The sequence below is a fragment of the Leptinotarsa decemlineata genome, unplaced genomic scaffold (genome assembly GCF_025532065.1).
Source record: "Leptinotarsa decemlineata unplaced genomic scaffold, Ldec_3_MD MMD2_P_RNA_scaffold_2, whole genome shotgun sequence".
NCBI classification, from domain to species: Eukaryota; Metazoa; Arthropoda; class Insecta; order Coleoptera; family Chrysomelidae; genus Leptinotarsa; species Leptinotarsa decemlineata.
In genome coordinates, this window is record NW_027412529.1 from 19,735,156 (window position 1) to 19,751,370 (window position 16,215).

At 36.5% G+C, this 16,215-nt stretch overlaps 2 protein-coding genes across 3 annotated transcripts in view; one reads left to right on the plus strand and one right to left on the minus strand.

Annotated features, from left to right (window-relative positions):
- LOC111509615 (trypsin-2) overlaps window positions 1-16,215 on the minus strand; it is a 46,538-nt gene that overhangs the window by 20,084 nt on the left and 10,239 nt on the right. The gene's annotated exons all lie outside the window — the stretch shown is intronic.
- LOC141486683 (uncharacterized) lies at window positions 10,236-11,414 on the plus strand. Its single transcript, XM_074185126.1, has 2 exons — window positions 10,236-10,490; window positions 10,554-11,414. Exons 1-2 carry the CDS (start codon window positions 10,339-10,341, stop codon window positions 11,263-11,265), a joined length of 864 nt encoding a protein of 287 aa, XP_074041227.1. The 5' UTR covers window positions 10,236-10,338; the 3' UTR covers window positions 11,266-11,414.

Here is a 16,215-nt window from a genome sequence, read left to right on the forward strand (position 1 = left end):
AAGAAATCGACTCCATATCATACAGGGCGTGCTAAAATTACTATTATTTCCATTGTGCATAAAAGTAGTCGAAAGTTCATTTTTTCAAATGAACCTCCTGTATTTTACTCGGTAAATTGAAATATGGTGAAAAATGCTTCAAGATGATATATCATGTCCCTATACCTAAATCGTCAAGTTTTTTCAAGTCAATAAAAAAGCTAATTTTATTGTTCTTTAGAATACAGAAAACATTCAGGTCAAATTTTTCTTGAAAACCCATTTCTTTTGTAACATGAAGATTATGATCAGCTCAAAAATGTTTATTCCTTCTATTGACAATACCATCCCTCGTAAATTTTGTCGTCGCTCCAAATTATTTTTGACAAAAATTCCCGATCTTCCTGTGTATGAATCAAAAGGGATTCACAAAAATGCATTCTACGTTCGAAGTCTTCTGCTTTTAGAGCTTGAACTTTGGTAAATTTATACGGATGCATTCCGTGATTTTTCATAATTCGTTGTACTGAAGCATGTGATATATCTAAATCTTTTTTTGCACTGCGAATGGAAGCTTCTGGATATGCATAAAAATATGCCAAAATGTTAACAGTATTGTCCTCATGTGAAGTAACAGGTTTTGGTAATGATGAAGGCGCTTTTAACATGGAGCCATAGTTAAGGAAATTATTTTGTAATATTACAAACTTTCTCTCATTCATTGGCGTTAATTCAGGATACATTTGTTTGAATTTTCTACAAGTTCTGGCAGTGATTTGATCACACTGTCCGTGTATAATAAATAGTTTCATAAGAACTTCGTTTGAATAATCAATATTTGCATTCATTTTTGGCGATTTTTTGAAACACCGTCAATAACCATTTATCAATTACTTATAAAAGGCACGAAACTGTCATAAGCTTGATATTTCCACGGCTACCTAGAAATAAAATTCTTTAAAAAAATGTTTTTGTACAACTGTTATTGAAAATCTCTTTGATAGAAATACTTCAATCAGAACACCTACAAAAAATCATTTAGGAAAGTTCACACATGCAGTTCGTGCTATTGGTAATATTAAATCCCTGTGAAGTTACTGACGATGACGAAGTAGTATTCAGTCCAACTGTAGAAAGTCCTTCATGACTAACCAATAATCCTCCTTAAAACAACGTGAGTTGGCGTATGTAGTTGTAACATATGCCTTATAATCCAAAGATCGTGTGTTCAAATCCTATGTACCCTATAATTTTTTTTATTATCAGCAGTAACGTTATACAAAAAAAATTGTATGATACATTTGTTGGAAGTGATTTTATTTTGCTCGTTTTGCAATAATCCCCACTCACAAAATAAAATGCCACTTTCAACACTTGTAGGTAAAACGTGAATAACTATTTTTCCACAAAAACGGCTTTATTAAGAAAACTTGACGATTCAGGTATAGGGACATGTATATCATCTTGAAGCATTTTTCACCATCTTTCAATTTATAGAGTAATATACAGGGGGTTTCATTTGAAAAAATGAACTTTCGACTATGCACAATGGAAATAATAGTAATTTTAGCAAGTCCTGTATGATATGGAGTCGATTTTTTGGTGTTATTTGAATATTTTGAGTTTGTCCAAACTATCATCAGAATATCAACTCTTCATGAATTGAGAGTACTGATGTACTTAATTTCAATTAAGGCTATTTTTTGGACCATATTTAGCACAATTTATTTTTTATCTCGAAAACAGATAGAGATAGGTATAGGACATCATCGACAAAAAAGTAATAAAATACTAGAGCGATTCCAAAAATGTATTAATATACGAGGTGTTCTATTTAAAAAAATATAATTGCAAGGACTTTTTGATAGAAATGGCAACGCCGCAATGCTGAAAAGATTTTAGATCAATAGAACAGATGAGTAAATGTGAGAGGTGAAATTTTCATGCTTTGCGTTTTCCAGAAACGTCTAACCTACCATCGACCGTGAGTCACCCTGTATAAACTTGAGAATATTCAATTAAATATTCACTTAGCGACCAAGATACTCACATAAATATAACACTAGAATCTTTCGAGAAAATATAATGAAGATATTTCACAGACATGTCAAATATGGTAACGCGGTAGCTAATTTGAAATATTCCCAGAAGCATTGGATATTCAACAAGCTTACAGCTACTTCATCTCGTAGACAAGGATGAGAAAGTCTATAACAGAGGTCATTGCATAATTGATGACTTGCTCAGAGTAGTGTAATAGACTCGGGAGGAGCTTTACTTACTCGACGTGAAGACCAGAGAAATGCTTCATCTAGAGAATGTGCATTCTAAATCATCCTTTCGACGATTGTACTACCCTCGATAACAGGGAGACCATGGAATTTTAGTTTGTAGACAAAACGGTACTCGATGAAGTCGGTAAAGTCATTAGTAGTTCGTATTCCTTCATCTGTATGGCCCTCGACCATAAGTAGCATATAAACTTGATTTAGATTTCGACACTGAACATAGTGATCATGACTCTGTGACCGAATTGATACCCCTTTAGTAACAGGCCCACATGGAAGCCGCACAGAACACTGCACTCCTGCGGCAACACAAGGATGAGCCGATGTGTATATGGTCTTCTTTAACAATTCAATTCAGGTATGAGACAAATACATATTCGTCTATGATAGAAGAACATTTTTATTATATAGATACATTTAGATTGAAGATCACATACTCCTAGGAGAAATAATGGAAGTTAAGGCTAATTAAGCAAGATTGTATTGTAGCCAATAACTTATAATTTTTTCACTATGCGTGAGCCTGCATCGTGAAAAATTCATGGATTCAACTGAACTGTTACTAGTATTGAAAGCATGCTGTACAAATGTAATTGAGGAATTATCAGTCCATGATAAACTATGAAAAATGTGAATTTTTTCAGCTCCAAATAATGCAATTCCATCATATAATGACTGACCGCGGCCTTTTCCCGGCAACAAAGAAGCCGTGGACTCAATTTGGAGTGTCTACATGAAAAATTTTCTGAATATCGTTGCAAGCACATAGTTAACAGTATCATTATACACTACATTAAAAAAAAACAGTTGTGAAAAAAAATGTAACGAAATAATAAATCGTAGAAAAAGAACATCATAACGGAATGCCTCACGTTACATTCTTTTAAGTTACCATTTCACGATAAGGACATCAAATTTGAAATTATATTCATGGATATTTCTTGCATTTCCAAACAACGAGAAATCGATTTGTGTTTGAACTAATAATTGACGTTCCCGTATTCAATTCACATTTCTGGTTTAGCATAAAACATATTTTAAGGCTAGATTGATGTTTTGCGAACTTTTATAAATTTTCATCCTTTTAAAATTTCATTAAATTGTTCGGTATTCATTTTCAATTGTCGCTTCCAAAATTTATCCAAAGGTACATCTGCAAACCGTGTTGTTTCCTGGTGAGTTATACAATGTGTCAATTACAATGGGCTGTATCTCACGAACGCTGATCTCAAAAAATGTTTGAAACCGTTTCTAGGATTGTAAGGAGGAACTGAAGTGACATAAAAGAGAACTCACCCCCATTAACCCCCTAGGCCCCACCCACCAAAACGTTAAATTGCAAACCTCTACTTGTGACACATCATTGAAAATACTATAAAAATGCTATCCAATGGTATAAATAATAATTGTACAGGGTGAAGCAATGATTGTGAAACTTTGGCTTGAATGGAATATTTAATGAGGTTTTTGTAACTACAAATTTATTAAAAATGTCAATTAGGTAAATGTTCAAAGTGGGTTCCGTTGTTTTGTAAACAATAATACAGCCTATTGTCAAAGTCTGCACGAAATTTAATATCAGCCGGCTTTTTATTTGTAATGCTACCTCCCGGACTATTATTTTAAATGATCCATACGTCGATACTTTTTTTGTTAAATAAAAACTTAATTTGCCGTTTTTGCAAAACGAGTTGGAAAGATCTGTTTTTTGGATTTTGTCAGAGTCAATAGTTTTTGGTTTGTTTGAGACTTTTAAATGTGATTAGTTTTCATCATTTGTACATCAAGTATCAAACCGTCAAATAACTGCAGTGACAGGACTTTTACATGAGTCGGTTAGAAAGGTGTTAAAATTACATTAGTTTCACCCGTACAAAACACAAATTCTTCAAGAACTAGGCGATGATGATTCAGACCGTTTTGTGAACTCATAACTGAAAGAATTTGCGTTGAACCGAGAAAGTTAAAAAATATTTGTTTCAGTGATGAATCTACTAGTAGTTGTTTACAGCTGATTCTCGGCCTCCCCCCACCACTATGACGTATTAATTGCTTTTTTTATTGGTTGTTGTTTGGTGAAGTTTTTTTGTTGTGCAGTGAAGTCAAGGCGTTGTGACCTTGAAGTGTCTGGTGCATGGATCGTTCAGATTTTTTTTTTCATATGAGATTTTGTGTGTTTATGTGTGTGTGTAGGAGAATGCACGGTACAGGGTTTCATCATGTGCTTGTTTGTCTATGTACAAACATACGTCTGCATACTTCGAAGATCCTCCAAGTAATAAATGCTCCATCGGTGTTAGGGCACCAAGTTAGTAGTGGAGTGACGTCACAGCAATAACCGTTCAACGGCTAGAGAGCGACATGTTCACTCCACGACGTGTGGCAGAGTAATGCGTATTCATCGGTCTGCCCTCACCTTTCCCGAAGCGATGAAGGTTCGCTCTAGCCCCGCTATCGATGGTGACACAACGGCAGCCGAGGACCGTTTGCCTAGCGTCTACCCTCTCCGAGACCGCAACGACCACTGCTTGCTCGTATATCGACATCTGTTATCGCATTCAGTTGGGAGGTAATCTTGGCGCATGTAGTTGAGAAGTGGGGTTGGCTATGACGTCTTGACGGGTCCTATCAGAGTGTATTTAAGAAGCGTACGAGTGTTGGCTATGTCAGTTTACATCAAGTGAGTTAGTGAGAACTATTATATAAAATGTATTCCTGTGACTGTGGTAAATCTTTCACTCGTAGTGATAATCTTCGTCGGCATCAGCTCCAGAGTTGCCAAGGAGGGCCTGCAGTGAAACGGGTGAGAGTGGATAATGCAACACCTATGTATACGTGCAATTGTTGTAATGTGACAATTCCTATGACCCAAGTGAATTCTCACCGAAGAACCATGAGTCATAAAAATAATGCATGTGTTCAATTGTCTGACGGTGTTCAAATTATAACGAATGCATTCAATTGCCGCATTGCTACATACAGGGTGGAGAGTTCGATTGTAACCAGTGACTACATGTCATTTTTCAATAAGATTAGGCAGAAGGTCATTGAATTACTGGAATCAGCCATCAGGATCCATAAAAGCATCAAGGTGAATATGGAAGTTTTTGGGAATTATATTCTTCAGACTGATGATTCGAGGGACACGAAGTCATTTAATTCCCAAAATAAAATAGTGGACCAATCTTCAGATTTGAATGCTGTTTTTGATGGATTCCGTGATGTAATTGTGGCTCAAACGACTGAGTTCCAGGATCGTGACTCAGGTATTTATTTTTTAAAAATTTCAATAAGATTGAATAGTAATATTTTTTTTTTTATAATTCAGGTTGGACTTGTGAAAAAATATTGTTTCTCGAGGTCAACATTAATAAATACAGTCCACTGGAAGGACGTTCATATGTGAAGCTGCCTCAATGTATTCAATGGAAGAAAGCTGTTGTGAATGTTCGTAATGAAGATCAATATTGTTTTGCTTGGGCTATAACATCAGCATTATATCCTGCAGATAGTCGAGTGTCCGAACTTACGTCATATCCACATTTTTCCACTGTTTTAGATGTCACAGGTATGGATTTTCCGGTTAAAGTTAATAATAAGAGTATCGAAATATTCGAAGATAGGAATGATATTTCAATTAATGTTTACGGTTTAGAGAGTACATTTGAGAAGGGTAAAATGAAGTATGAAGTGATTGGTCCATTGCGATACTCACAGAGAAGACTCCGGAGACATGTCAATTTGTTGTTTATAACTGATGACTCCGGTAATGGTCACTATTGTTGGATCAAAGATCTTTCAAGATTAGTTTCTAATCAACTATCAGCTCATAGACAGAAAAAATATTTTTGTGACGGATGTTTGATATATTTTTCTGATGAGAGATTGCTTTTACGTCATAATATGTATGATTGTAATCACATTAGTACCACAACACCAACTACTAATTTAAAGATCAATAAATATGGTAGAATGGTTGCGGAAAATAAACTAATGTTTGAAAACTTTGAGAGGCAAATGAGGGTGCCATTTGTAGTGTATGCTGATTTTGAATCAGTGCTTAAACCGATTCATGTGAATGAGCCAAATCCTGGAAGTTCATACACGATTAAAACATTCAAACATGCCCCATATTCATTTGCTTATTTGATAAAGTGTTCATATAATGATGATTTGACAAAATTTGTTACATATAGGGGTGTAGATGCAGCTCAGAAATTTGTGAGTAGCATTGAAGATGATTTGAAAGAGATACATGAAAATCATCTCAGAAACCCTAAACCAATGGATACACAAACTGCCGAAGAAGAAGAACAGTTTGTTGCAGCCAGAACTTGTGGTATATGTAATAAAGCATTTACTGATGGTGACGTCAAAGTAAGAGATCATTGTCATGTCACAGGAAAGAAAAGATCACATGCCGCTCACTCGAAATGTAATTTAAATTTCAAAATACCAAACTTCATACCTATCATTTTTCATAATTTAAGTGGTTATGATTGTCATTTATTCATGAAAGAATTGTATAGGAATAAAGAGAAAGTTGATGTTATCCCGCAAACTAAAGAGAAATATATATCTTTCACGAAGCATCTCTTTACACACAGCTATACCGATAAAGATGGTGTGGTTAGGAAGAATTATCTCAAAATGAGATTTATCGATAGTTATAAATTTATGACTAATTCGTTGGAGAAGTTGGGTGCAAACTTGACCTCCGATCAATGTTTGGAGATGCACAAACATTTCCCACAAATTGAGAAATTCAATTTGATGAGACAGAAAGGTGTATTTCCATATAGTTTTGTTGATGACATTGACAAATTGAATTATCCATTACTTCCGACAAAAAATCAGTTTTATGACACACTCAATTGTGAACATATATCGGAAACTGATTATGATAGGGCTAGAAAAGTTTGGAATTTATTCGAGTGTCAGAATTTGGGGGAATACTCTGATTTGTATTTGAAGTCGGATGTATTGCTACTATGTGATATTTTTGAAAACTTCCGCACCACAAGTTTAGAGATATATAACTTAGATCCGGCACAATATTACACTGCACCTGGATTATCATGGGATGCCATGTTGAAGTTCACTAATGTTGAATTGGAATTACTAACTGACATTGATATGATTCACTTTTTTCAAAAAGGTATACGAGGTGGAATTAGTCAATGTAGCGAGAGGAAACATATAGCAAATAATAGATTTTTACCCAATTATAATCCCAACGAACCTTCCACATTCATTACATATTTAGATGCAACAAATCTATACGGTCACAGTATGTCACAACCTCTACCAACAAGTGAATTTACATGGTTGACACCAAATGAAATTCTTAATCTCGATGTGATGGATGTGAGTACTGATAGTCCGTATGGGTATGTATTTGAAGTGGACATTCATTATCCACAAGAGTTGCATGATAAACATTCTGACCTTCCATTTTTAGTCGAAAAAATAATACCACCTCGTACACAATCGAAAATTCCCAAATTAATTCCAAATTTGAATGATAAAAGAAAATATATTGTTCATTATAGGAATCTACAGCAAGCTGTCAAAAATGGATTGATTGTAATGAATACACATAGAGTATTGAAATTCAAACAATCATGCTGGATGAAACCCTATATAGATCTTAATACTGAAATGCGTAATAGGTCTAACAACAAATCTGTTAAAGATTTCTATAAACTAATGAATAATGCGGTGTATGGAAAGACAATGGAGAATGTAGATAATCGAATTGATGTTAGACTCGTTACACATTGGGAAAATATAAAGAAAAATATAGGTGCCAGCACTCTCATAGCCAAACCAAATTTCAAAAATTGTTCAATTTTCACTGATAATTTCGTTGCCATTCAATTGGGTAGAGTGAAGGTTCATTACGATAAACCATTATATTTGGGATTTTCCATATTAGAATTATCTAAAACAGTCATGTATGACTTTTTCTATGGATGCATCAAACAACACTTTGATGAAAATGTCTCTTTACTTTACACAGATACCGACTCGCTCATTCTTAAAGTAAACACAGAAAATTTTTATGAATTCATAAAAACTAACATAAGTAGATTTGATACATCCAATTACAGTATAGTTAACCAATTCAATATTCCAGTAACAAGTTCAGTCTTGGGTAACTTCAAAGATGAATTTCCAAATGATCCAATCATGAGTTTTTATGGTACAGGTGCTAAAGCATATTATGTGAAATCTGTTGATGGTGAATTTAAGAAAGCCAAAGGGGTTAAACGATCTGTAATAAAGAATGAATTGACATGCGAAGATTATCAAAAAATCGTCGAACAAGGTGGTATGATATTCAGAAAGATGAATTCATTTAGAAGCGTGTTACATGATATGTATACTGAATTAAAAAATAAAGTTGCATTATCATATCACGACGATAAACGATTTATCATTCCGAATACTACCCACACTCTTCCTTGGGGTCATAATGATATTGAATTTTATGAAAACGATCCAAATGAGAACATTCGTTGGATAAGTAATATTATTCAACAATCACAATCTCAGGAGACTCCATTGGATCAATTGATTAATTTATTATCTGCCGAGATCAATGATTGAAATATCATTCAATATCTTCAAAACCGGAAAATTCAATATTGATATTTATGTAGCCATTTATAATTAATAATATATGATAGAAGTAATGTGATATTAATGTATTATGTATGTATGTATATGTATTACTGTAATGAATATAAAATGATTAAAATTTTATTTGTATTATTTCTATTTCCCTAATCAATTACTGCAATATATAGTATAATGTAAATGACAGAAATATCAGTGTGAAGAGAATCATCGTAGAGTGCACAATGTCTAAAACAATCGATAAGTTTGGTAGAAAAAGAAAATGGGGTGGTAATGTCATTCGAGGTCCTCCTGGGAATGGTTTTAAATTAACAAAAGATGGTCATTATGACATGCAAAGGAAAATATTGAAAAATACAAGTGAACCAATTGACAAGAGTGATTGTGTAACTGTATCATATCTTGAGGGGGAAATTAATGGAGCAAAGGAAGTTATACTTCTAGCCCTACAAGCTGCAATACAATCCACAATAGGCAATATTGCTCGGGACGCCCGGCAAGCATTTGACGATAAAATTGCAGAGGCTCGGATAACTTTCACTCGTAAATTTGACAAACTTACAAGTGATGTAGACATAAAAATGTCTGACATAACAGCGTCTACAAATAAAAAATTTGATGCTATGTCAAACATAACAGGGACTACAATGAAAAAGTATGATGTACTGGAACAGAGAGTTGAAGTATTGGAGAAAAACCATAAAGAAGTTTTGGAGAGAAACTATAAAGTCAGGCCATCATCATCAGGTGGACTGGGATATCCAGGACTGAACATTAATCCAAATCATAGAATAATACAACCAAAACCAAAACCAACTGATGATGTATTAATGGAACCAACATGGTGAATGTATTCCCTCGTTAGGTTAGGTTAATAGTTACGTTAGGTTAGCTGCATAGTTACGTTAGGTTAGGTGTTAGGTTAGTATTCCCTCGTTAGGTTAGGTTAGGTTAATAGTTACTGTAGGTTAGGTTAGGTTAGGTTAGGTTAGGTTAGGTTAGGTTAGGTTAGGTGTTCGGTTGCATAGCGGTAGGTTAGCGTACTAGGTTAGGTTACGTTAATACATACGATAGGTTAGGTGTTCGGTTGCATAGCGGTAGGTTAGCGTACTAGGTTAGGTTACGTTAATACGTTAGGTTAGGTGTTCGGTTGCATATTATGTTACGAACGCGCGCGCGAAGAGGGCGTAGATGTCTCTCCAGATGTCCCGCCTACCTGGGGCCGGAGGCCCCACCCACCTGGGCGGAGCCCAGGCAGTGGGCGTGGCCCAAACGGGCCACGCCCCCCCCCCCCGTCGCCACCAACTTTTCGGATACCCCGCCCCTTTCCGAAGCCCCGCCCCCTTTCCGAAGCCCCGCCCCTCCCCTCCCCGAAGCCCCGCCCCCGACTCCCAACATTTGCGCATGTACACCCCTACCCTCATCGCGCATGTGCGCTCCCACCATTTTCCCACCGCTCACGCATCGAAGTCGATACCCTCCGGAGAGCACTCCACAACATTCAGTTCGAGAAGTCATCTCATCGAGAGCAGTCCACTCCACAACAAGGCAGTACGTTCCAACGACCAACTTGATATTTGAGTAAGTACATTAGGAATGTTATTTTTTATATCAACTAACTTTGTATTATTTCTTCTTTTTCAGAATGGCAACCAATACACAGGAGGTGAATAATGCTGTGGCGTCTATTCTGCCGGTGTCCGCTGACCAGGAGGAGGCAGCATCTTCGAGAGCGGTGACGGTTGACCAGCCAACCACTTCGCGTTCGCGAGTTAGGTGCAGATCTTCTAGCCCTGACTTATTCGAGGAGGAGGAGGAAGTCAGGGCTGTGAAGAAGGTTTGCCAACGACCTGCAGCAAAGGTTGGTCCTATTTCAAAGTACCGAGCTACTTGCAATAGGACTAATCCTTATGCAGGTAGTTTTTCGACCTCTCGTAAGAGGGCCTCCACACCAGCAGCAGCACCAGCAGCAGTGGAAATTCCGAGGAGTCCTTCTCCGGAGTTGGTGATATTGTCGCCGTTGGTGACGCGACTACCACCGCTGCCAGCGACACCGGCGGATCCTGAGGTGTTGGTGCCACAGCCTATCGGAGAGGTTAGTGAAAAGATGAGTGTTTTTCTGCAGAGATGCAAGAAAGCAGAACGAGCTGCCCGATCTAGCGAGGCCGCGTTGGTTACCATGAAGCGACAAATGGCTGAAATGGATAACCGACGGAGGGAAATCCAAAAGGAAATGTCCGAAATAGATCGGAATTATGCATCTCTGCAGGAAAGGTGTAAAGCAGAGACCTCTTCGATAAAGCTGTACAAAAAAATAGTGACAGTTATGGACACTCTTTTTGTAGATGAAGTGTAAATATAAGATTAGTTTTAGGTTAGTTAGGAGTATTTAATTATGGTAGTTTTAAGTTTATATTTGTTAAGTTTATATTGAATAAAGGAAAAGGAAGTGAAATAAAGGGTGTACACTGTTTTTTGGTTTGGTACACATTGAACAATGCGATGGTTGGAGCATTTTTCTTCACTTCCTCTTATTATTATTATTATTTTTTTTATTTCAATTCCAAGTTCTTCTAGACAAATACCTCACATCAATTTTTGTGTTCTCTAATCACTTGTAAATAATTTCATGTGAAGAAAATTTAAAAAATAAAAAATAGACATGTTTCATAGTGAAATCGACAAGTATATTTCATTTGTATTTTATCCATTCAAGTATCTCTTTCATTGAATATGTCTTATGTCACTTTGCAATTTACCCCTACTCATTGAATATGTCTTATGTCACACTACAATTTACCCCTACTCAATGTTCCACTCCTCTCCCACTCCCTCTCGAAAGTATAAAAGTAGAAATCATCTGATGAAACATTCAGTTGATCAGCTAGCATCGAGATGGAACCCGATTCAACCTCCGAACCCTATAGCTGCCCGGATCAGGGGTACAACTTCAATTACTGGGATAACAGCCAGGTACAGGTAGTCTCTTCCACCACGGAACCCCACAGTCCGCCATACGAATACCGGGATCACGACATCAGGATGCAAGTTCAACATGTCACTGGCAGTGACGAAGGACACTTGGATGACTCGGAATATCCAGATCCTGACGGATGGTGGGACCCTGCTTATGATGACATTGTCCCAATGAGTAGCGACGACGACGATGATGACGACGACGACTCTGGTGATGATGCTGATGACGAGCTTGACGTTAGACGTCCTCCACCATCCCCTATCCTCATCGAGGATAGTCCTCCGCCATCCCCAATCCTAATCGATGATGATGTCCTCAATTCCGATGATGACATATAATCATCTACTCGTCCATCATTTCCTTTCCTTTCCTTCCACGGAGTACACACTTTTTGGTTGGTGTACACGAGGCACTGCGAGGCTGGGGCAGTGTCTTCCTCCCTTCCTCTCCCTCTTATTAGTTTTTTTTTTTTTTTTCATAATAATCACTAGAATTTCTCCTAATAATCGCTCAGAGTTTCATTCTTGATGTTTTCGAATCTCAAACACTGTTCTACATTTCACCCCCTCCATTTCATTTCTTCCAATATAAATATAGCAACAATCCCAGTTCTATATCATTCTTCCACAATGTCGAGTACAGGACCCATCCAAGTACATGAAATAGATTCAACGTCTGATCATTTGAGTACAACCTTCGCTCAATTTCTGCAGCGAATCTATGATCTTCCTGATGATTTCGCAGAACGAGTGGAACAAGGTATTCAGGACGACATAGATGCTGTTGACGATAATAATGCGGATGATGTGATTAGTATATCATCTGATTCAGCTGATTATGACGACGACGACATCATGAGTATATCATCTGATTCAGATGACTACTATGAGGATGATATCATTAGTATATCATCTGATTCAGATGACGATACCATAATTATTGTTTCTGATGATGAGGAGCGTTAGTCCATATCATTGCATGGATTAATAAAAAAATAACAGCCCTTTTCAGGGCTACAATTAAAGACTGAAACAATAAAAAAAATAGCTCTTTTCAGAGCTACCATTATACTTTCAAACAGAAACAGATTCATACCATTGTTAACATTATGTTAACATTATAATCTCAAACGAAATATATGTATGTGAAAGTATTCATCATTATATGCATATGAATGATTGACAAATGCCAACTTCAACTTTCATTTAAAGTAGTACTCATCATATGCATAGATATTCAATGACTATCAAATTCCAAATTTCGACTTTTCAGTCAAAGTAGTAATTTATTTGTCATATAATGTATAGATATTCAAAGACTAACAAATAGTAATTTATTTGTCATATAATGTATAGATATTCAAAGACTAACAAATTTCCAACTTAGACTTTTATTAGTCAAAGTATTCATTTGTCACATAATCTATGAATACTAATACAACTAACTACTGTTTGTGTGAATAATGTAGCCCTGAAAAGGGCTGTTGTTTTTTTTTTGACCAGTAGGTCCACGGTTATTGTGCCACAGGTTGGACATTATTACATATAATACATGTAGATACTCGGGTGAAGTTTGTTAGTGGCCTCTCGCAAGCTTCACACCAATTCTGTCCCATTTCCATAATTGAGACAGTGTTGTGGGTGTTGACATGGGCATACCACCCTCCATTATTGTTTCTATGCGAATAAAACCGAAAGCAGCACCAACATAGTTTTTTGTTCTCTCCATCTATTGTGCTGATCAATACGTATGCATCCAATGCACAATACAAAGCCAAGGGATCTTCCAGTGTCTCACTGACATTGAGTGTTCGCATACCGATCCTCATAGCACCATCACCTTCAGTTGTGTCAGCTTCTATCCCTTCATCATCTCCTTCTTCATCCATGACCCTCTCAAACTCCATCACGTCATCATCTTCGTCGCTTTGGTTGGCCTCGTTTTCAACTTCGTCTATCTCATCTTCATCGACTCCAACATCTTCTGCTTCAACTATTACTTCCTCTAGCGGAACATTGACATCCTCATCATCTGATTCGTCTATCCAATTGTTTTCATCAACAGCAGCTATTCTATTTAATGCAGCATTTATTTTTGCAGAATTCATCTTGTTGTTGTTTGCTCACAGTTGTAGAGAGTGAATGAATGAACTCTAGGTTTGCAAGTCAACTTATATAGGAGGTGATGCGACTCCCACTTGACTCGTTTAGAGTGGAATAGTAGGAGAAGTTATCCCACTATACTTCCACATGATGTTGATTTGTATAAATAGAGATCGTAGGTATAGGAGAGAGCATTCAGAGTTTCTGTAAGTCATCTCTTAATATTTCTAATCGAATTAGTAAAATGCCGTTTCCAAAAGAGTGGAATGAAAAACCAAAAGTGTGTGTCTACCCAATGATGATTGCAGGGGCTATTGTGTGCTACTTTTGTCAAATAAGTAGACCTAAGGATTCAATCAATCCATGTACTGGTATGTGTAGTGATTGCGTGTTGCGGATTCAACTATCGCCTCCTTCTCATCCACCGAAGCGAACAAAATCGGATTATCGTCAACAACAGTTACAGTGTCTGAAGTGTTCCGAACCTATAATATTTAACAATATAGGTATCTGTAGAAATATTTGTGGTACCTGTGCTGCCGTTCCAACTCCACTGCAACGTTGTTTGCGTTGTGATACATATTCCATGAATTGTTGGAATCATGTATGCAATGCATGTAGAAGTACTTGGGATCTGTGTGAGAAGGTTGGTCAACTCTACCCCAATAGGAGAATCCATTTTTTTCAATGTTGGTGTTTGACGCACGAGCAACAACTATTGAGGAATAGAGTCAAAGAACGTTCCACATCCACAGAGACATATTAACATTTTTCATTTTTTATTATCGTTATTGTCCTCTATTATTAATAAATATATATATATTTTGAATTTATTTGTATTATTTTCTAACATTTAAAAATACATGCATGCAACACAAAGTTTTCCTCTTAAATGACAAAGATTGTTACATGCGTGAATAGTTTAGTGAGAGAGCGCATGTGCCAGTTGATGAAAGAGCGCATGCGCTAGTTTATTTTCTTCTATAAATGGTGAGGTCTCAGTAACATCATCACCTTTCCTATCCACATTCTATTGCTATCACATATCATTCCTCAGACCTTAATAATCATGAGCTCTATGCCGCTATTGATTGCTGAAGATGGTTCACCACTTGTTGATATCGATCAGACTGATTTTGAAAATATTCCAGTATTACATTTATCGAGTCAAGATTCGATAAATGATTTTGATATTAACGACTTCGTTAACTTTGCAGATGTGCCAGAATCAAATGAGCAAATTATTATTGAAAATCCGATCGTTTCGCAATTATCATCACTCAAACACTCTTCATCTACCCTTCCTCTTGGTGTTGATAAGAAATCTAGAACAATCAAGAGGAAGGTTACTAAGGCATCTTCATCGATTGTCACTGACTTTAAAGAAAAGAAAGAATCCAAAAGTGTTGTGCGACAGAAAAAACCCGCAACGAAAAGTGACAGATCGAAGAGGAAGCCAAAAGGTACTCCTAAAGAAATGAAGAGTGATTTGAAAGCTGAACCGCTATCTTCTTTCAGTCCCCTCCATCGGTTTGGGGAAATGAAAAGGAAAGCAAAATGCCGTCTTGTAAAGGCACAGATGACTATTGCTGAACTTGAAAAGAGTGAGCGAGCTATTAATGCTAATAATGAAACTCTTGAAGCATTAGATGCCAAGATTGCATTAGCGAAGGTTGAATTGGCTAGAATGTCTAAAGATGCTGATGAACTCCGTTCAAAAATTGGTAAAGATAAGCAATTCCATCAACGTTCGAGAATGCAAGCTCAGACTGAGCTTGAGGAGTCGACTAAGCTTTATGAGACAGCATTATCAGTGAGAGATAATTGGCAAAAAGAGTTGGATACTGCATTTCAAAGTGACGGCGATTAGTTTTGGGAATGATAATGTGTTTTCAATATCGTGAGTTGAAAAATATAAGCGGGAATGGAGTATACAATTAATTTGGTTTGGTATACACAGAACATTGCGAATGGCTGGGGCAATGTTTACCGCTGCAATATTTTTCAGTTCACATACTTATAATTGAAATGAAAACAATAATGAACTTTAATATTACTTTATTCATAAAAGTCACTATTATATACATTTAATCCATATTTGATTCATCAATCCAAGAATTTTGTTCGCTAGGAAGGCCTAACCACTTTACATATACTTTATTTTTTCTTCTCTTCAACACCTTCTCAATCAGATATACATCAGGATTCTCGGTTCGTAATAACTCTT

What these genes read in the sequence shown, in the direction of transcription:
- LOC141486683 (XM_074185126.1), top strand. Translation starts at nt 10,339, where the DNA reads ATGTGCGCTCCCACCATTTTCCCACCGCTCACGCATCGAAGTCGATAC. An exon ending in ACGACCAACTTGATATTTGA is followed by an intron (nt 10,491 to 10,553) that starts GTAAGTACATTA and finishes CTTCTTTTTCAG; the next exon opens with AATGGCAACCAATACACAGG.